This window comes from Myxocyprinus asiaticus, chromosome 12, assembly GCF_019703515.2.
Source record: "Myxocyprinus asiaticus isolate MX2 ecotype Aquarium Trade chromosome 12, UBuf_Myxa_2, whole genome shotgun sequence".
NCBI classification, from domain to species: Eukaryota; Metazoa; Chordata; class Actinopteri; order Cypriniformes; family Catostomidae; genus Myxocyprinus; species Myxocyprinus asiaticus.
This window is the reverse complement of record NC_059355.1, coordinates 20,858,375-20,879,993: the sequence shown is the minus strand read 5'-3', so window position 1 is coordinate 20,879,993 and position 21,619 is coordinate 20,858,375. Positions and strand designations below refer to the sequence as shown.

Here is a 21,619-nt window from a genome sequence, read left to right as displayed (position 1 = left end):
TTAATCTTGGTAGCAGCTTTAAATTATTTTTGTAATGTTCAGCTGTATAATGATTTGTGCTTCTTGTCCACTTAGACAGAAACAAGGTTTCAGTATTTCATGGAATAATGTTTTGTAATGTTATTGTCCATTTTATCAGCTGCATTAAGGCTCAACTCACAAGGCATCTGTTTGCTGTCTGAATAGTGCTTTTCATAATGCTGGAGTTTATGTTCATCTTGCTTTTTGTTTTTGAAATACATTGACATACTTTTATCCCTTTTAGTGTTGTTTTTGTTTCGTGTGTGTGTGTGTCTAAACTTTAACTTCAAGTTATAAGATAACTTTTAATCCCTCCCTGAGCAATCGCTAACTTTAGGTCTTTTTCCCTTCCTTTTAGGTTACATCTTTTCAGGCATCTTTATAAATGTCTTGCCATTGTGTAAATAATGAAGTTATAATTAATAAAGTTTAACCTGAACCTTACCAGAACATTTCTGAAAGTCTGTATAGTTTACCCTCGTACAACACAGGAGCTCAAAAGGTGCTGCATAACATAATGACCCTGGTATGTTGCTTTCGAGAAATATATTTCTCTATTCACAGAATAAAATCGAGAACAATCATATCTAAATTCTGATGTTTATAGATGCAAACTGCATTAAACAATATCATGAGACATCACACCATATTAGAAATTGATCTAAAGTCATACCATATTTATCTACAGTATATACGAATATGCTTTTTAAATAATTAATATTCTGGGGCCTGTGTAGCTCAGTGGGTATTGATGCTGACTACCAACCCTGGAGTCACAAGTTCAAATCCAGGGCGTGCTGAGTGACTCCAGCCAGGTCTCCTAAGCAACCAAATTGGCCCGGTTGCTATAGGGTGGGTAGAGTGACATGGGGTAACCTCCTGGTCGCAATTAGGTGTTCTCGCTCTCAATGGGGTGTGTGATAAGTTGTGCATGGATCGCAGAGAGTAGCATGATCCTCCATGTGCAGCGTGAAGCATTTACATATTTCCATTGATCATGGTATGGGTGGACTTGCTTGATTTGATTATCCCCCATCCCCCCTGGAATCTACGCCCCTGGTTTTACCCATTGCTATTGACGATTCCTGTCACTTTTACTTTTGCCTCTGGTAAAGAAATGTCCATTGGCCAAATTAATTAGTGGTTCATGCGCTTAGTGCTGAAACCCTATCATAATTGTTAAGATTTGTATTATTATTATTAGGAGTTCAAGTGCTTAGCGAACTGTAAGGCCTAGAGACTTGAAACTTGGTCAGATGGTAGTAGTATTGCTCGCTACTCAGAAACACGGACTCGGCCAAATCAGTCAATAGGGGGCATTACAGCAATCAAAAACGCGAAACTGCTCATAACTCCTAGACCGTTTGTCGTAGACTCAAGTTCCAATGCTTTATACCATTGGAATCCTTGGCTCAAACCAAACAAAACGTATATCTCCGATTTCATTTCTGCCTATAAAAATTTTCCGCCATATTGGATTTTTCATAAAATGTAATTTTGCGAACTAGTCCTAGGTTTTTCATCCGATCGGGACCAAATCAGTGCCAAACGATTCTATGGAGTCTCAATATCAAAAGTTATCAAAAACAGTTGAACTTTCGACTTGAGCTAGCTACGGTATGTGAAAACATCGGAAGTAGGAGTGGTCAATTTTACGTAAATGGCTATAACTCTTGAAGGAGATGAAATATCTTCACCAAACTTGGCATGCTTATGTAAGAGGTCAAACTTTGGTCGCGGTTTTGCCACATGGTGGCGCTATAATACCAAAAAAACATAAAATTGGCTGTAACTATGAAACCGTTAATCCTATTGACTTCAAAATTTGCATACATTGTCCTTGTCTCAGCTGCATCATTGTCTATATGGACATTCACATATGTTGAAAAACTTGGCCGCCATCGGCCAATCAAATTTCAGCAGCTATTACACAAGGTTAACAATGACCGATCGGAACAAAATTGGTGTACCTATTTGACTCTTGGTCTGAGAGGGTTGTGCAAAGTTTTAAAAAAATTGGCTACTAGGTGGTGCTATCATGATTTTTGTAGGTGTTAATGGTTGTATATAATGCAGTGTTGTGAAAAAACACAAGTAATATATATCACCTGATAGCTCTTCTCATTCTAAATAACTTTGCCTCAAGAAGCATTGGTGTCTGTCAAACCGTTTGGTAAATATTTCAGATAATGTTAAAAACCTACTTTTGCGAACTAGTCCTAGGTTTTTCGCCCAATCGGAACCAAACCAGTGCAGAAATATACTCTGGAGTCTGATTATCAATAATTATCAAAAACAAGTTGAAATTTTGACTCACGGTCGCTAAGGGGTGCCAAAACATTCGAAAAGGCAGGCCATTTTTACTAAAAATAAAAATAATAATTTTTACTAAATTTTATAATGCCTGAACGAAATTAGATATTTTCACCAAACTCGGTACACATGTGTATGAGCTCAATCTGAAAAAAACATGAAAACAGCTCTAACTACGCAACCGTTAGTCTGATTGAGTTGAAAATCGGCAAGCAGTGTCTTTGTCCAAGGTGCCATGACTTGGCCGCCATCGGCCAATGAAGTTTGAGCACCTATTAGACAAGGTTACCAGAGGCCAATCGGCACAAAATCGGCCTGTTTGACTCCTGGCCCTAGAGGTCTGTGAGAAATTTGAAAGAAATCGGCCAATGGATGGCGCTAACGAGTTTTACGCCTATAACAGTGTCATTTAGAAAATGGCCATGGTCAAGTGTACAAATAAGCCCATAATTCCTAAACAAAAACTCAGAACTTAACAAAATTAGGTGAGCACATGCGACATATGATTCTAAACAAGCATGCAGACTTTTATGGAGATCGGACCATAGGTGGCGCTATGAGCTTTAAAAAGCTTTAAAAACCATGTATTTCCTTAGTAAATTGCCTGTATTGGCTGTAAATGGTCTATTCCATCTATGATCTAGGTGGTTACATGCTTGCTAAATAAAACAATACCTTTTTACGCATGTGCTTAAAGGCCTTAAACCGCTTGAACCCCGTTAATTGCTGCTTGCAGCTATATTATTTAACATTGCTTTTTGCTCAAAAAATTCATGCTATTCACGCTAGCGCCATCTTTGATTTTTAATGGGAATGACAACGAGGCTGTGAGGGATAGACTTACAGTCTCTTCAATGCCACGAACGGTATTAAGCTGTATAAAGCTCCTAGATCACATCTGATTTTCCATAACTCATGTTGTCTGGAGTTCTTTGTATACTGAATGTTCTTGGACAGATATTTTACCAATGTTTTGTCCGCGAAACGATCCAAAAACACTTTAAACTGCAGTACATCCCATTGAAGAGATGGTAAGTCTATCCCTCACAGCCTCGTTGTCATTCCCATTAAAAATCAAATATGGCACTAGCGTGAATAAGGTCTATTACTTGGATTTTGTTGTGTCTCTGGTCCACTAAAACTTAAAAGAATAATTCACACAAAAATGAAAATTCTCTCATCATTTACTGACCCTCATGCCATCCCAGATGTGTATGACTTTCTTTCTTCAGCAGAATACAAACAAAGATTTTTAGAAAAAATATCTCAGCTCTGTAGCTCCATACAATGCAAGTGAATGGTGATCAGACCTCTGTAGCTCCAAAAATCACATAAATATCCTGTAAATGTAATCCATATGACTCTTTTCCATGATTTTTTTCCAGAAGCAATGCAATAGGTGTGGGTGAAAAACAGAACAATATTTAGATCCTTTTTTACTCTAAATCTCCACTTTAATTTTCACTCTCAGATATGAAGGTGAAGCTAAACTGTGACTTTCAGATGTAGTAAAAGTGAAGGTGAAAAGTGGAGATTTAGACTAGAGTAAAAAAAGAAAAAAGATTTTTATCTGTTTCTCACCCATACCTATTATATTGCTTCTGAAGATATGGATTTAACCATTTGAGTCTTATAGATTACTTATATGTTTCCTATTTTTGGAGCTACAAAGGTCTGATCACCATTCAATTGAATTGTATGGACCTACAAAGCTGAGATATTGTTCTAAAAATCTTTGTGTGTGTGTGTGTGTGTGTGTGTTCTGCTGAAGAAAGAAAGTAATACATATCTGGGATGGCATAAGGGTGAGTAAATGATGAATAATTTTCTTTTTTGGGCGAACTATCCCTTTAAATCTGTTTATACTTGTTATTTGTCGCCCTCTACTGAAGCCTCACTTTCTAAATAAAATAATTTCTCAGAATTGCACACAACCAACAAGTAATATTGTAATATTTATGTACATAATTTATGCATAAACTAATAACCTGACAAAACATGAACTGACAACCTGTAGGCTATACATAATTAACTAAGCGAAGTATATGTTAAATGTGTACTGAAACCGATGTCTGTGACAATTCATTACTGCCAAATAGAATGCGGAGGCGTGTTCCCAGGCGCATGCGTACTCACTCTATCAGGAAACGATCAAAGTCATCCAAACAAGCGCGAGGAAGTCTGTTTGCGCCGTTCAAGTAAGAAGGCACACAGTCACGTGGTTTTTACATTTCTCAACATTTACAATTGCGTGTTTAATAATGTCTTTACCATGAATGTATGTCAAGTTTCAAATTGCTAAAATATGTTGGATAGCGAGAGCTTGCAAAATCGTCGGCACTAGATGAAAAGTGCACCCGTGTGATCACTAGCATTTCTGTTCTGCTTTGATACCCTGCAATACAAATGAGTTTATGTTGATTTGTGAAATCAGTCTAAATCTTATTGTTTGTCTTTGGTCGTTTTCTAGCCCGCCCCAATTACCTTAAAATACCTCATTCCGAGCAGCATGGACTCAGTATCAGAATACAAATTCCAGGCTCTTGACATGGAAACCCAAAATATGCTCAAAGAAGCGCTGAATGGTGTGTAAACTTTTTCTGACTTAGAAATGTCCTTGATAGTCCCTGAAATTGTACTCTTTTGAAGGTTGCAGTTCAAATAGACTGTAACATTGGATTGTATCCCTCCCCCACAGATCCCAAGAGGGTTGATTTGGAAAAGCTGTCCAACACAATTGTAAACCAGTCATTGAAGGACATCACATTCTGTAAAGATGCTGGCCGCATTTGTTATGCATTAGTTCAGGTAGGGCTTATGTATTTCACTAACATGTGACTTAATCTAACCAAAACAAGAAGTTGTTTTCATGAACACATATCTTGCAGTTGTCTGCAAGACACAAAATAAGAAATGAATCTTCACTGAAACCGTTATAATGGGGTCAGCAAATCAAACCCTTGTTGTTTAACACTCAACCCAATGCACAGAACCCAGTCTGAACATGTGTGTTTGACAAACTTTTCTGTATTTTGTTATATGTTGAGTAACCTTTTTGACCTAATAGGCAGAGACTCAGAAAGCTGCAACAAGTGTATTCAGGCGAAACCTATTGACACGTCTACAGCAGGAGTTCACTGCCAGAGAGGAGACACGGAACCACTCATTGCAGGAGTGGGTCTGCCTGGTCACCTTTATCTGCAACATTTTTTATTATATCAAGGTAAAAGCGCTCACTCAATTGCCAAAGTTTGCAATTTTATTTTAAATTGATCTCTCTGTTTGTCCTACCCCCCGGTTTTATACTTGCTTAAGTTCTTCCTGTACAAGATTTTAGACTTACCCTATAAGGCTTTTTATTTTTAGGTGAACAGTGCTCCTATTGTGGCCCTTGTTGATCCAGTGTATGACTGCCTCTTTAGGTTGGCTGAGCCAGACTCCTTAATGAATGAGGAAGAGGTAAGAGGTAGTTGGTCATATAGCATAAGGCTTCTATGCAAAACAGTTTGGTTTCATTTCACTATTCCTGCAGAAATGTACTACTCGGATGTAGTAAACTTGGTGAGGAATATACAACTTCTCATAAATTGTACAATGTTTGCCGAGTTGGCCCTTAACCTAGTTTCAAATTGTCACATGCCTAATAGACTAAAGATTGAAATGCCATGTTAAAAGAACGGATTGACTATTTACAGTTGAAGTCAGAAATTTAATTTTTTTACCACTCCACAGATTACATATTAGCAAACTATAGTTTTGGCAAGTTGTTTAGGGCATCTGCTTTGTGCAAGACATGAGTAATTTTTCCAACAATTGTTTACAGATAGATTGTTTCACTTTAAATTGACTATCACAATTCCAGTGGGTCAGAAGTTTACATACACTAAGTTAACTGTGCCTTTAAGCAGCTTGGAAAATTCCAGAAAATGATGTCACGTCTTTAGGCAATTAGCCAATTAGCTTCTGATAGGCTAATTGGAGTCAATTGGACGTGTACCTGTGGATGTACTTTAAGGCCTACACTGGCAGCCAAAAGTTTGTAATAATGTACAGATTTTGCTCTTATGGAAAGAAATTGGTACTTTCATTCACCAAAGTGGCATCAACTGATCACAGTGTATAATCAGGACATTAATAACGTGAAAATTTACTATTACAGTTTTAATTTGTTTTTAACTTCTTAAACTACTTCAAAGTGTTCTCATCAAAAAAATCCTCCACACGCAGCAATGACAGCTTTGCAGATCCTTGGCATTCTAGCTATCAGTTTGTCCAGATACTCGGGTGACATTTCACCCCACGCTTCCAAAGATGTGGCTGTCTTGTCAAGCATTTTTCACGCACCTTACAGTCTAGCTGATCCCACAAAAGCTCAGTGGGGTTAAGATCCATAACACTCTTTCCAATTATCTGTTGTCCAATGTCTGTGTTTCTTTGTCCAATCTAACCTTTTCTTTTTGTTTTTCTATTTCAAAAGTGTTTTTTTCTTTGCAATTCTTCCCATAAGGCCTGCACCCCTGAGTACTGTTGTGCTTGAAACTGGTGTTGAGCGGGTAGAATTCAATGAAGCTGTCAGCTGAGGATACGTGAGGTCTATTTCTCAAAGTAGAGACTGATGTACTTATCCTCTTTTTTAGTTGTACATCTGGCCTTCCACATCGCTTTCTGTCCTTGTTAGAGCCAGTTGTTCTTTGTCTTTGAAGACTGTAGTGTACACCTTTGTATGAAATCTTCAGTTTTTTTGGCAATTTCAATCATTGTATAGCCTTCATTCTTCAAAACAATGATTAACTGACGAGTTTCTAGAGAAAGTTGTTTCTTTTTTGCCATTTTTGACCTAATATCGACCTTAAGACATGCCAGTCTATTATTCTTCTTCTTGTTAATGGCCGTTCACTCCTAGGAGCATTACCGCCACCTTCCATATTTTATATCCTTCATCCTTTTTGCCTAAAAACATGATGCTCTGCCAAGATCATAGAGCTATGTTGTGGATCTGGCATTAGATGGCGCTGCGTGTTCAGCTCCTCCATCCTTTACCAAATCCCCACACAGTCCCAATCCAAGCATTGCACCATATTATATTCTTCTATCTAAACCAGTGTCATGTAGAAAGGTAAAAAGTGCTTTATACACCTGTGTATCCGCTAGACCCAAAATATCCTCTACACTTACTGATCTACCTTAAATGCCCTCAAATAAGTTTTTACGATATTCATTATACTTATCACAAACCAACAGTACATGCTCCACAGTTTCTAACATCCTACAGTTGTCACACAATCCATCTCTATGCTTACTCATAATTGCCAAAGTTGAGTTTAAGCCTGTATGTCCCAGTCTGAGCCTAGCTAACAATACTTCCTTCTATTCATTCCCATAGACCATTTACTTGCCACTATCTTCCTGATTTTATAAAGCCACCTACCTTTGCTGCTATTATCCCATCTTCCCTGCCATTCTTTAATTCCTTCTGAATTATAGCTTTCATCTCACCTTTCACCTTTGACACTTGAATATCTGCTTCTCTTTTTCCAAGTGCACTTTTGGCTAATCTATCAGCCACCTCATTTCCTAACACCCCAACATGTGCAGGTACCCAACAAAACTGTATCATCACTTAATTTACTGTTAACCTGTGCAACAGAGAATAGACTTTCCAAGAGTAAATCTTCCCTTTCTAATCCTCAAATCCAAAGGCATTTCTCCCATCAATTTTCTCAATGCATTTACTGGAGATGTTCTAATTGCTCCACAGCAGATTCTTAAAGCCATAGCCTTTATTACATCCAGTTTCTTCAAAACTGACTTAGATGCTGAATTGAACACAGCCATAATCCAGATTAGACTAGCACCCCAATGATATCTGGTCACTGCACACATGCAGTTAATAATTTGTTTGCATTTTGTTTCTATTTTACTGATGTGTCTTTTCCAACTCAATGTCTCCTCAAACCACAAACCAAGATATTTAAACTCTGACAATTATTTCCAGCGTTTGATTGTATATTTTCAAGGTAATATGATTTTTTAAAATATTTTTCTTTGTGAGTATCATATAGTTTGTCTTTGTAACAGAGAATTTTAGTCCCAATTCTAAGGACCATTCCTCAAATACTCTGATTGCCTCCTGTACTTGTTTGACTACAAACTCAAGATTTCGTCCTCTTCTCCATCATGCTCCGTCATCTGCATACAAAGCCATACCCATATCTATTTTACATTATCAAAAACATCATTGATCATTAAATTAAAAAGCACTGGACTAATTACGCTACCCTGTGGCATCCCATTAACAATTAGATGTGAAGCTGAAAGATCTTCTCCAATTCTCACCTGAAAGGTACGTTCAAAAAAAGTCTAGCACCCAATTACAAAATTTACCATTCAATCTCATCTTCTGTAATTTAATCAGAAGTCCTTCTCTGCATAAAGATAAGCCTTTTCTATATCAAAGAATACTGCAACTAAGTATTCTTTCAACACTAATGCTTTTTTAACTTGATTCTCAAACAGTATTAAAGCATCCATCTTCCTTTTCTAAAACCACTCTGGTACGGTGAGACAGTTTCTGTTTTCTCCAGTATATAACTGAGCCTTCTCATAATGATCTTTTCCATTACTTTACACATGGTGGAAGTAAGTGCAGTTGGTCTATAGCTGTTAGGTTTTGCTATATCTTTCCCAGGTTTAGCTACTGGTATCACTATTGCAGTCTTAAGGTATGGTTCCTTTATACCATATTTGATTAGATATTCTTAGCAAATTATTCAAGGCTGTCACCGGTAGAATTTTTAGTATTATATAACTTATGTCAATTCCTGGTGTGGTATTACTTGACTGGTTAATTGCTATTTTCAGCTCAAATGAACTAAATTCATCATCCATTATGCTATCAAATGTTTTACTTTTCTGACATTTCCATACGCATTCTGGATCTGTTGTCTTCTTATTAAAAATGTATCACCTAGATTTTCAGTACTGTGGATTTTAGCAAAACTTTGGGCTAATAACTCTGCTTTCTCCTTATTGGTAATAGCTACTGTATCACCATCTTCAAGGACAGGAATTTTTTTTAAAGCAGTTAATTCGAATTTGATCATTCGCCATACCTTATCCATTCCTGTTTCCTTTCCAATTGTGCTGCAGAAATTTTCCCACGTTTTCCTTTTTGAATTTTTAGTTACTTTTGCAATTTTCCTTTGATAATCTAAAACTGCCTCGAGAGAGTGTTTTCCTTACCACTTGAAATGCCTTCTTCCTTTCTTGTATTGCCAGATTGCATTCCTCATTCCACCATGGTACACTTTGTTATAGGAATAGATTCCTTTGCTGCAAAAGATATCATATTTATAAATTTACCATAATTTTCTTCAATATTTCCTGCCAAAGACATACTATTACTTAACTCTTCACATAACATTTTAAATTTTTCCCAATCTGCCTTCTTATAATCCCATTTATTGCTTTGATAAAAGTCTTGGTATTTTGGCACAATCTGGACGTTACAAAGTACTGGGCAGTGATCGCTTCCCAAATTATTTAAGACTGTCCATGTATATTTTCCCAGCTAGAGCAGCTGATATTAAAGTTAGAGCCAAACATGATTCACTTCCTTTTATTATATCCATTCTTGTGGTCTTTCCATTATTTAAACATACAAGAGAGTCTGTATTTTTGCTACCCCATAGGCTATTATGGGAATTGAAGTCACCTCATATGATAATTTTACTTGATATTTCTCCAGTAGCCTTCTTTAAAATATCCATACTTAACTTCTTACACGGATTATACAAATTAACAATCTTAATTTTATCCTGTAACATCATTACTTCTATATTTAAGATCTCAATTTCACTTTCAATATGTAATTTCAATATACAGTGCATCCGGAAAGTATTCACAGCGCTTCACTTTTTCCACATTTTATGTTACAGCCTTATTCCAAAATGGATTAAATTCATTATTTTCCTCAAAATTCTATAAACAATACCTCATAATGACAACGTGAAAGAAGTTTGTTTGAAATCTTTGCAAATTTATTAAAAATAAAAAACGAAAAAAAATCACATGTACATAAGTATTCACAGCCTTTGCTCAATACTTTGTTGAAGCACCTTTGGCACCAATTACAGCCTCAAGTCTTTGAGTATGATGCTACAAGCTTGGCACACCTATTTTTGGGCAGTTTCTCTGCTTCTTTGCAGGACCTCTCAAGCTCCATCAGGTTGGATGGGGAGTGTTGGTGCACAGCCATTTTCAGATCTCTCCAGAGATGTTCAATCGGGTTCAAGTCTGGGCTCTGGCTGGGCCACTCAAGGACATTCACAGAGTTGTCACGTAGCCACTCCTTTGTTATCTTGGCTGTGTGCTTAGGGTCGTTGTCCTGTTGGAAGATGAACCTTCGCCCCAGTCTGAGGTCCAGAGCGCTCTGGAGCAGGTTTTCGTCAAGGATGTCTCTGTACATTGCTGCATTCATCTTTCCCTCGATCTTGACTAGTCTCCCAGTTCCTGCAAAGAAAAACATCCCCACAGCATGATGCTGCCACCACCATGCTTCACTGTAGGGATGGTATTGGCCAGGTGATGAGCAGTGCCTGGTTTCCTCCAGACATGACGCTTGCCATTCAGGCCAAAGAGTTCAATCTTTGTTTCTCATGGTCTGAGAGTCCTTCAGGTACCTTTTGGCAAACTCCAGGCGGGCTGTCATGTGCCTTTTACTGAGGAGTGGCTTCCGTCTGGCCACTCTACCATACAGGCCTGATTGGTGGAGTGCTGCAGAGATGGTTGTTCTTCTGGAAGGTTCTCCTCTCTCCACAGAGAAACATTGGAGCTCTGTCAGAGTGACCATCGGGTTCTTGGTCACCTCCCTGACTAAGGCCCTTCTCCCACGATCACTCAGTTTGGCCGGGCGGCCAGCTCTAGGAAGAGTCCTGGTGGTTCCAAACTTCTTCCATTTACGGATGATGGAGGCCACTGTGCTCATTGGGACCTTCAATGCTGCAGAAATTTTTCTGTACCCTTCCCCAGATCTGTGCCTCGATACAATCCTGTCTCGGAGGTCTACAGACAATTCCTTGGACTTCATGGCTTAGTTTGTGCTCTGACATGCACTGTTAACTGTGGGACCTTATATAGACAGATGTGTGCCTTTCCAAATCATGTCCAATCAACTGAATTTACCACAGGTGGACTCCAATCAAGTTGTAGAAACATCTCAAGGATGATCAGTGGAAACAGGATGCACCTGAGCTCAATTTTGAGTGTCATGGCAAAGGCTGTGAATACTTATGTTCATGTGATTTTTATCGTTTTTTATTTTTAATAAATTTGCAAAGATTTCAAACAAACTTCTTTCATGTTGTCATTATGGGGTATTATTTGTAGAATTTTGAGGAAAATAATGAATTTAATCCATTTTGGAATAAGGCTGTAACATAACAAAATGTGGAAAAAGTGAAACACTGTGAATACTTTCCGGATGCACTGTATCAAGTTCTCTTTAATAAAGATAGCACATCCTCCTCCTCTTTTTTTCTCTGTCTTTCCTTACTACCTAATAGCCAGGTGCTTTAAAACATATTGCTTGACACAACCATGTTTCTTGTACACATATTACACCTGGAGATTTCTCCATATCCAAGATACATTTCTTAAATTCTTGACCATTAGCTATTAGACTCCTGGCATTCCAATGAAGTACAAGGAAATACATTATAATGCTATATAACACTGCTCTGTGAAGCATCATTCATTGTATTACTATTCACTTATTTCCATCACTACTTCCCTCGTCGGACTTAAGCATTGCATGTACCTGTTCCGCGGATACTACAGACAGTTTAAGAAACCTGTTTGCACTGTGGCGGAATGATCCGCCCCTCTGGCTCGTCATCGTCGCCCCACCTATTAGGACTGCCCTTCAGCCAGGCTCACGACGGGAGCTGGGCAGGAGAGCGAGAAGAGGTGCATAATTAATAATCTTGTTTAGTCAGCGGTGAATGAAGCACATTCCCCCTTTATGGACATTTACGTTTATTACTATTTCCAATAAATGCCTCTCCAAGGCTTGACGCCACACCCACTGTGTCTCTTGCTCACCCTGCCACAGTGGTGGAGAATGTGGGCACTTTTGTGGGCAGACACGGTGCAGTTGGGCACCGCCAGTGACGTCACACTTCCTCTCATTCGCCGGTTAGATGGAAAGCCTAGAGTGGGACGGAGAAAACACGAGGACGGCCTCCCAGCTACATCAAAGAGTAAGTGGTACTTAATAAGCATTTACCCTGTGGCTGGCTGAGGCGGTCATTAATTTGTGTTTTTTTTTCTGTTCCCACCCGGGTGCGAGTGAGAGGAGGAGCTGGCCCGGAGAGGTAGCCCCCATACGTCTACTCCGACCGTAGGGCCTGGTTGAGGAAGTAGCATTCCCGTGTGGGCCGCTAAAGGGTGTGTTCAACTGGATGGCCAGCTGGTCTGCATGGAGCTGCAGGAGTGCATCAGTATCTGGAGCATCACCCTCAACATTTGTCTCCCCGACATCTTGATCCAGCAGATCCCCAAATTCATTGAAACCTGGCAGATTGAATGCTTTCACCATATTGCTGGCACTATCAGTAACCACTCTAATCACACCATGCTGGACATTCCAGCGTCTCAGGACCTCCTCGTATTTATCATAAATGTCCTTCGCTGTGTGGTGTCCCTGGATGTGTTCACAGCTCAGCAGAACAGTGTGGCCTTGAAAGTTTTCATCAATAAAACTGCCCACAATACCCAGAAAACTGTGACCCCGTCGGCTTGTCCAAATATCACTGGCCAATGAGAGTCCATTGCAGTGCTGTAGTAGAATGCACAGCTTATTCTCCAATTCTGATCATTCATGTGGCATGAGTGTGTCACGGACTGTGCTGTAGCAAGGTGGGATGTAGCCAGGCTGTGCAATGTTCGCAAAATAACGATGATTCGGTGAGTGGCTCATAATCCATGTAGACCATTTTAAAGAAGGCCTGGTCCAGTTCACGCTTCCTCTCCTTTGATATATGTATTTTTGTCGTTCTTTGTTGAAAGAAGCTTTTAAATCTACTGCTCTCTGCCTCTTTACATGTTTGCTGTGGTTCTTCCTCTGCAAATAAATTTAAATTGCACATATTACGGCGCTAAAATTAATTTTAAATAGTAATCAGTAAAAGCAACGAATTATTAACAAATTGATTCATTCAGTTGGTGTTGGTGGTTTAGGTCATTAAAGTTTAATTCAATTTAATTCGGGACATTATACAGTTGAGATGGCGATTAGATTAGATTAGAATGTTGCAATTTATACCTATAATATTTAGAGAGACAAAGAGATGTATTACCGACCTTTAGATTTTATTTCCAAGTGTGAGTGGAACACTTTATCGTGTTTCCTTGACACATGCCTTTTAAGATTCCACAATTAACCTTTTGTCGTTGTAATCACCTACCCGCACTCGCATTCTCCTTTGTCGTCATTACCTTTTAAGATACATTTGTATTTTTGTTCACCTTCTTTAAGGTAGTATTTCAGAAAATCCGTCTTTCTGTCAGTGGTGTTTAACTGTGCTTAACACATGAATTCGTTCATGCTATAATGCAGTTGCATTATGGGCCGTTAACTTGAGTTGCGCTCGTGGTGGAGCGATAGTGGAGCGCTCTTGGAGCGAGAGAAAACCATGACGCTCCGACTTTCAAAAAATCCTCTCCTCGCTCCAGGCAAAATCACGCCGCTCCACTTACATACTCTGTTATGAACACTATTACCCCTTGGACACTTTATTATTATCTCCCTTCATGGACATTTATGTTTATTATTATTTCCAATAAATGTCTCTCTGAGGCTTGACGCCACACCCACTGTGTCTGTCTCTTGCTCACCCTGCCACACACATCCAACTACTATTTTCAATTTATCTGATTTCCTTTCAGCTTGTGCTGTACCATTGATTACTGCACAAATGAAAGCCACAAAATCAAGTTTCTTCACTGTCAGAATGTCAGAATGTCTACTCTTGGTAGAGCTACTTGGCTGCTTGGTTCATTTACCTTGTCTCCTTGACCAAATTATTTCATTGCTGTCAATCCAGTATCACCCTTAACTCTACAGACGGCTTCTGCATAGGTTACATTATGGAATGTTTTAATCTTTTGAATCTCTCGTGCTTGCTGCTGTACTGGGCATCCTATATATGCAGCACTATGCCCTCCGCCACAGTTACAGCATTTTATTTCAGCTCCCTCATCACATTTTCCGTACTCATGTTCCCCTCCACATTTTGCACAATGCATCTTCCCTTTGCATATAGATGCAGTATGACCCATATGTTGACATTTTAAAACATTGCAAGGGTGAAGGTACATTCTCCCTTACTTGGTAGTTAATGAAGCTCACACTCGAGGGTAGGGTGGGTCCATCAAACTGTATCATTACTGATAAGCTGTCACATCTTTCCTTGTTTCGCCATGTCGTCAATCTTCTGGCTGAGATAACCTTTCCCCCTACCACATTTCCTTTAATGTCATCCATCGACACATTAAGAGAAACTCCAGTAATAACTCCTCTTTTTTTTTATGCCAATTTCATAACAAACAACCCTTCCAACTGCTAATGTCTTAAGTTTCATAATCTTTGTTTCCTGATTCTCATCCTTGCATTTAATTATCACTCTACCATTGCTAAAGCATGACACCATTTTCACCACTCCTATTTCTTTTTCTATTGCCCTCAATAACTTAACAGGATGCATAAACTGCCTGTTTGACAAAAGTAATCATTACTTTGATTTATTTTCCATAATTCATATTCATAAATTCATTTCTATTACTCCTGCTCACATCTTGTAATGTTTGTTCATGTTCATTCTCATTCTTTTTTTCCTTTTATTGTACCGAACTTCTTTAAATTCCATATTGTAGGGCTTTACTGGTTGTTTAGATCAGTGTTACTATAAGAAATAATTAATAATTATTTTTAAATTAATTAATTGAATCTAACTCATTAAAACCTCATATGGGGCTCCAGTAAATGTAGTGTGCTACGTTTAGGAGCGGGTTTGGTTATTAGCAATAATAATTGTCAAAGATAATTATTAATTATTTAAATCAATAGAACATTGATGAGAATCAATGTTAGCTTTTTTAATCCTTTAAATCAACAATTGTCAAAGATAATCGTTTATTGTTAATATCGATGAAACATTAATTAAAATTAACACTAGCTTATTGATCATTCAAATTCAACAATCATCAAAGATAATTATCAATTATCAAAAATTAACAGAATATTAATAAGGATTAACATTGACGGGGCACCACCCTGGAATCCGGGACTAATAACCAGATAGTAAAACAGTCTTAATATTAGATTGTTTTCTTAGGAAAATCGACATCCAAAGAATATCGATTTTTGGGGAAAAAAAACAATGAATGAAGGTTTGAATTCGAGCACTGACACCCCTTCAGCATGACACAGGCGTATGCAAAACAAACCAAAACACTTCTCTTTGTAATATAAACAAATTTTATTTATGCAGTAATATCAATTAATAATTAATACAATGCAGTCAATAAACTTCTGACTTACAACTACAAACTAAACAGTGATATGATTAGATATGGAAATAAAAATAATCCTATAACACATAAGGTGTGTGTGTGACAGTGTGTGTGTAAGGAGGAACGCGCACAAAATGGCGGACGTGACTCTCATGGAGAGTATGTCACGCGAGACTTCCGGCCAGGGAATATGACCGTGAATGTGGGCGGAGAGAAACCAGTCAATGGCATCTACCAGTTACCGCGTGTATTTGCTTGTACGATAGCTTAGGGACAAAGCTGGGCTTTAGCATTAAGCTATCGAGGAGCCAAAAATGTGTGCCAGAATGTTTGTGAGGGGTCGCGTGCGTGCGTTTGTGTGTGTGGTTAGTATGAGAGAGAGAGAAGTGACGGCCCTAAAGCCGATTTCGCGATCGCGGGAGAGAAAGCAGCTGTTAGTTCATCACTCAGAGACGCAGTGGATGGCTCGTAAACAGTCCCGTGTACTTTGACTCAGTTTATCTGTCTCACCCGCAATGGCGAAATTGCACAACAGTCCAATTTGGTTGGACCACAATACAGCAAAACAAATTTGTGATAATGAGCGGACATGGCGGTCCGTAAACTGTACAAGCAAAAACCTTGAAACACAAGAATAACACACTATAATATTCTATCTCTGCCCAGACGTAAACCTCTTACTTGAATCGCATGAGGACACAGGTAGAATGTGTTTTCCTCCGTCCTTTAACTCTGACCCGGGTTCCTTGAGGCTCGGGTGATGATGGGAGGCCGTTTCCTCGCTCTGTCAGCGGGCGGTATGGCTGTTGATTCTCGGCGGGCTGGCGGAGAACTCAGAAATGTCGACTTGATTGAAGATGGAAGAGAAATCTTTAATCTCTTCACTTCTGTAGGCAAACGGATGAAGATGCGAATTGCTCAGCGGTCTCCTTCGGATCCGTTAGAGTGTTCGGTTGAACACAGAGTAATCTCAACTCGTCCAGCGAGATGGAGATTGTATGGCCACAGTTTCAAGTCGGACGTTACTTCCTTGTGCCACGAGGTTGCACGTGAGAGTAGCGATGAGCTGCGTCTTCACACTGCAAACAAAGTTGCTGGAAGCAAATCCCGGAAGCATTTCAGAGGTATTTCAACTCCTGATGTTGAATCCGGTTCCAGTCGGTCACAAGCCATGCCAATCTTTTGCATACTGTGGCAACTCAAAAGCAGACACAAAGACAATGTTAAGCTTCATTTAACAAACCAAATAGCTTTCAGTTGTGTTTGATTTAATGGCAAGTGATTTTCTAATACCAAATTAGCTATTTAGCATGACTACTCATTGTATATAACACTTGTATATAAGGTGTTGGAGTGATGGCTGCTGGAAATTGGGCCTGTCTAGATTTGATCAAAAATGACTTTTTTCAAATAGTGATGGTGCTGTTTTTTACATCAGTAATGTCCTGACTATACTTTGTGATCAGCTGAATACCACTTTGGTGAATTAAAGTGCCAATTTCCTTCCGAAACTGCAAAATCTGTACATTATTCCAAACTTTTGGCCACCAGTGTACCTTCAAACTTAGTGCCTCTTTGCTTGACATCATGGAAAAAAAATAAATAAATGAGAAGACCTCAGGAAAAAAAAAAATTTGTGGACCTCCACAAGTCTGGTTCATCCTTGGGAGCAATTTCCAAATGCCTGAAGGTACCACGTTCATCTGTACAAACAATAGTATACAAGTATAAACACCATGGGACAATGAAGCCATCGTACCACTCAGGAAGGAGACTCATTCTGTCTCCTAGAGATGAACATAGTTTGGAGTGAAAAGCGCAAATCAGTCCCAGAACAACAGCAAAGGACTTTGTGAAGATGCTGGTGGAAACAGGTAGACAAGTACAGTATATCCACAATAAAATCAGTCCTATATTGACATAACCTGAAAGGCTTCTTGGCAAGAAAGAAGCCACACCTCCAAAACCGCCATTAAAAATCCAGACTAAAGTTTGCAAGTGCACATGGGGACAAAGATCTTACTTTTTTGGAGAAATGTCCTCTGGTCTGATGAAACAAAAATTTAACTGTTTGGCCATAATAACTAGAGCCCGACCGATATGGGATTTTTGAGACCGATACCAGTTTTAGAGAGGGAATATTCACTGATTACCGATATGGTGGCCGATATATTTAATTTTTGAGCTGGAATGAAAACGGACTTTTATGTGTATTTTTCACTGATTTTGCACTGATATGACTACGCAAAGGTACTCAGAAGACTGCTTTCTTAAATATTTTTATTAAAGAATATTTGACATTATTATTATACATTGTCAATAAATTCTAGAAATGAACACTGAGAAAATAAAGAATAATAAAAGTACAATAAATAGCTTAATAAACATCAGTACTGTACGTTTTGTTTCAGTCAATTGCTGACCATTAAAATAAAGAATAAATAAAAGTAAATAGCTAAATAAACATCAGTACTATATGTTTAGTATCAGTCAAATGCTGACCATTTAAATAAAGAATAAATAAAAATAAAATAAATAGCTAAATAAACATCTGTACTATATGTTTAGTATCAGTCAAATGCTGACTAAATTAATACCGCCGAGTCCAGATAAACGGATAAGCAGCAGTGTTACACCGTATTCTGCTATACAAGTTCAGGGGAAACTTTCAACAGTGGAAAACCAGACTTCTAAATATTAAATTTTATAAATGCAACGACTGGAATTGTTTGATTGAAGGGGGTACCAAACTGTGAATCCTGAACAAAACAGTTTGGTGAATACATGTTTCCTCATTAGCTTCCACTCAGCTGACAACAGTGAAAGTAGCTACGTGATTAGCTAGTTAGCTATAAGCTCGTTGTCACAGAAAGTAAAAAACGGACGTTGTTTATTTTACTTTCCAGCATTGTGTCTCACCAACTAGGTAACAACATAGCATGAAACCAACACTCATCAGACACAATCCACCACCGCACCGTTGTCTGTTGAGCTGCAAAAAAATGCTCTGATGTTTACCTTTCAATCTGCTACATTACTGACTGCACTGACAAACTATAGCTGGCTAACAGCAAACAGACATGAGTGACATGGTTGTCAGGAACAAGGTTAATGTTATATTAGTTATATTGAAAAGGTAAAATGGAGTCATTGTTTAAGTTTCCAGTATGTATTTAACAGACTAGTTAACAACTTACCATGATGACACCGCTGAACTCCGCCCTGTCTGCAGAGCCACCGTCAGCTCAGCTCTGTAAACAGTGGAGTCGGAGCGCGCTCTGCTGGACAAACTACGCTATGAAACCAATTCTAAAGCATTGTTTTCTGCATTATATGTTCTGAAAAAAAGTTTTCATATCGGCGCATATCGGTAAAATATATGCCGATACCGATATATCGGTGAAAGGCTAATATCGGCCAGTAATATCGGCCGGGCACTAATAATAACCATTGTTATGTTTGGAGGAAAAAGGGTGAGGCTTGCAAGCCGAAGAACACCATCCTAACCGTGAAGCATGGGGGTGGCAGCATCATGTTGTGGGGGTGCTTTGCTGCAGGAGGGACTGGTGCACTTCACAAAATAGATGGCATCATGAGGAAGGAAAATTGTGTGGATATATTGAAGCAACGTCTCAAGACATCAGCCAGGAAGTTAAAGCTCGGTCGCAAATGGGTCTTTTAAATGGACAATGACCCCAAGCATATCTCCAAAGTTGTGGCTTAAGGACAACAAAGTCAAGGTATTGGAGTGTCCACAAAGCTCTGACCTCAATCCGATAGAAAATGTGTGGGCAGAACTGAAAAAGCCTGTGCAAGCAAGGAGGCCTACAAACCTGACACAGATACACCAGTTCTGTCTGGAGGATTGGGCCACAATTCCAGCAACTTTTTGTGAGAAGCTTGTGGAAGGCTACCCAAAACGTTTGACCCAAGTAAACAATTTAAAGGCAATGCTACCAAATACTAACAAAGTGTATGTAAACTTCTTACCCACTAGGAATGTGATGAAAGAAATAGAATTATTTATTTCAGCATTTATCTACTATTATTCTTAAAATAGTGATCCTAATTGACCAAAGACAGGGAATTTTTTTCTACAATTAAATGTCAGGAATTGTGAAAAACTGAGTTTAAATGTATTTGGCTGAGGTGTATGTGAACTTCTGACTTCAACTGTACACTCAAGTGTAAATAGCACCTGCCACACTGTGCGACTGTTTGCATCCCAGTAGTTTGGTGGCAACACAGAAGTTTATGACAAACTGCCACAAAATTTAAATCGGGTAGCAAATATTATCTGCCACTATTTGCACTAGGGTCCAAAAAGCATCTACCTACTATATACACATGGTGTAAATAGCATCGATCACTATTTGCAATTAGTATAAATCATTATTTGCACTTAGTTTAAATAGCTTCTGCCTTATAAGAATGTCAGAGAATAAATACATTTTTGCTTTGCTCTTCTGAATCACTTTTGTGGATTATTAGTTAGGGACTCAATGTCCAGAATACATGCAAAGAAAGTTGCCGTTTTGGTGAGGGTTAAAAAAATTGCGTTGTGTTGTTGGTTTTGCATCCCGGATCCATCCAAGGAAGTGAAAAGGGCGAATGGTGAAAAGAAAGGGGGAAAAGAAAAAAAAAATAGCAGAACAGCTTTGTTTCCACTTCCTTTTTGTGTTTTTAAAATAATTTGGAACTTTTCTAGAACAACTTTTGAAACATTTACCTTTATCGATTAGAACTTTCTGGACATTTGTAAGAAGTTCAGGCTTGACTCACGTGCGTCTCATAAATAAAACATGAATTTATTTTTGTCTCTCAGGTGGACTGCCTGGTCTTACAGCTCCATCGTGTGGGTGAACAGCTGGAGCAAAAGAACTCCCGGCGCATGGATCAGCTGTTTTACTCGCTGAGGGACGGTTTTCTCCTTCAGGAAGGGATCAGCTCTATGACCAGGCTCTTGCTCCTAGAGATCCTGGAGTTCAGGGCCAGTGGCTGGACGCACACTGACACTGCGCAACAGTATTACTACAGTGAAGTAGCAGATTGAAGTGACCGGAGAGAGAATTTGGTCTTTTAGATGTTAAGACCTTGCCAGGGTAAATTGAGAAATTCAGCGTTCAAAGAAGGTCTGGTGACTTTTACATGGAAGAAAAAAGAGGAAACCCCATGTAATATTACTGTGAATCAATATGGCAGAGCTCACGGGTGATGCATTTATTCAGAGTTTGGGGTCAGCCCAGATTGTTTACGTGTTCAGATTTGGTTATGTTCTCTTTTTACAGTCAGCATCTTGGCATGGTGAAGGTGCACAGGATGCCAGTTCAATAATTTAATGCTATAACCAAAGGCAATCGCCACCTGCCACAAAACTGTAAGCCATCAGCAGTGTTCTTGGCAGTTGCCTTTCTAATTTGCCCCCTTTTTTAGTTACCCTTAAAGGTGACACAATGAACACTACTAGATTTTTACAGTGAAGGGTTTTTGTAACCTCATTGAAAGATTGTGTGACCTTTATCAGTGTTGTTAATACAATGGGGTACATTGTAAAACTTTCTTAATTTTATAGTAATTTATAATGGGCTACATTGTTAAAGTTTCTGCATTAAGTTTTGTGTATGGGCAAATGTGAAAAATCTCATGGCTTTAACATGAAATATGAGTGCAAATTTCTTGTCTTGTTTATAAGGCTGTTATTTTTCAATTTCTT

General features: G+C 38.7%; 1 protein-coding gene across 2 annotated transcripts; it reads left to right on the top strand.

Annotated features, from left to right (window-relative positions):
• The first annotated feature begins 4,481 nt into the window (after positions 1–4,481).
• On the top strand, positions 4,482–21,566 carry LOC127449035 (MIF4G domain-containing protein A-like). Of its 2 annotated transcripts, none has more exons than XM_051712131.1 (6): positions 4,482–4,532; positions 4,805–4,919; positions 5,033–5,142; positions 5,402–5,557; positions 5,701–5,793; positions 20,732–21,566. In XM_051712131.1, the coding sequence occupies exons 2-6, from the start codon at positions 4,844–4,846 to the stop codon at positions 20,957–20,959; spliced, it is 663 nt and encodes a 220-aa protein (XP_051568091.1). In that variant the 5' UTR covers positions 4,482–4,532; positions 4,805–4,843; the 3' UTR covers positions 20,960–21,566. The 2 variants fall into 2 exon arrangements, with proteins under 2 accessions (XP_051568091.1, XP_051568092.1); XM_051712132.1 differs by lacking the exon at positions 20,732–21,566 and adding an exon at positions 12,446–12,770.
• Positions 21,567–21,619: the final 53 nt, after the last annotated feature.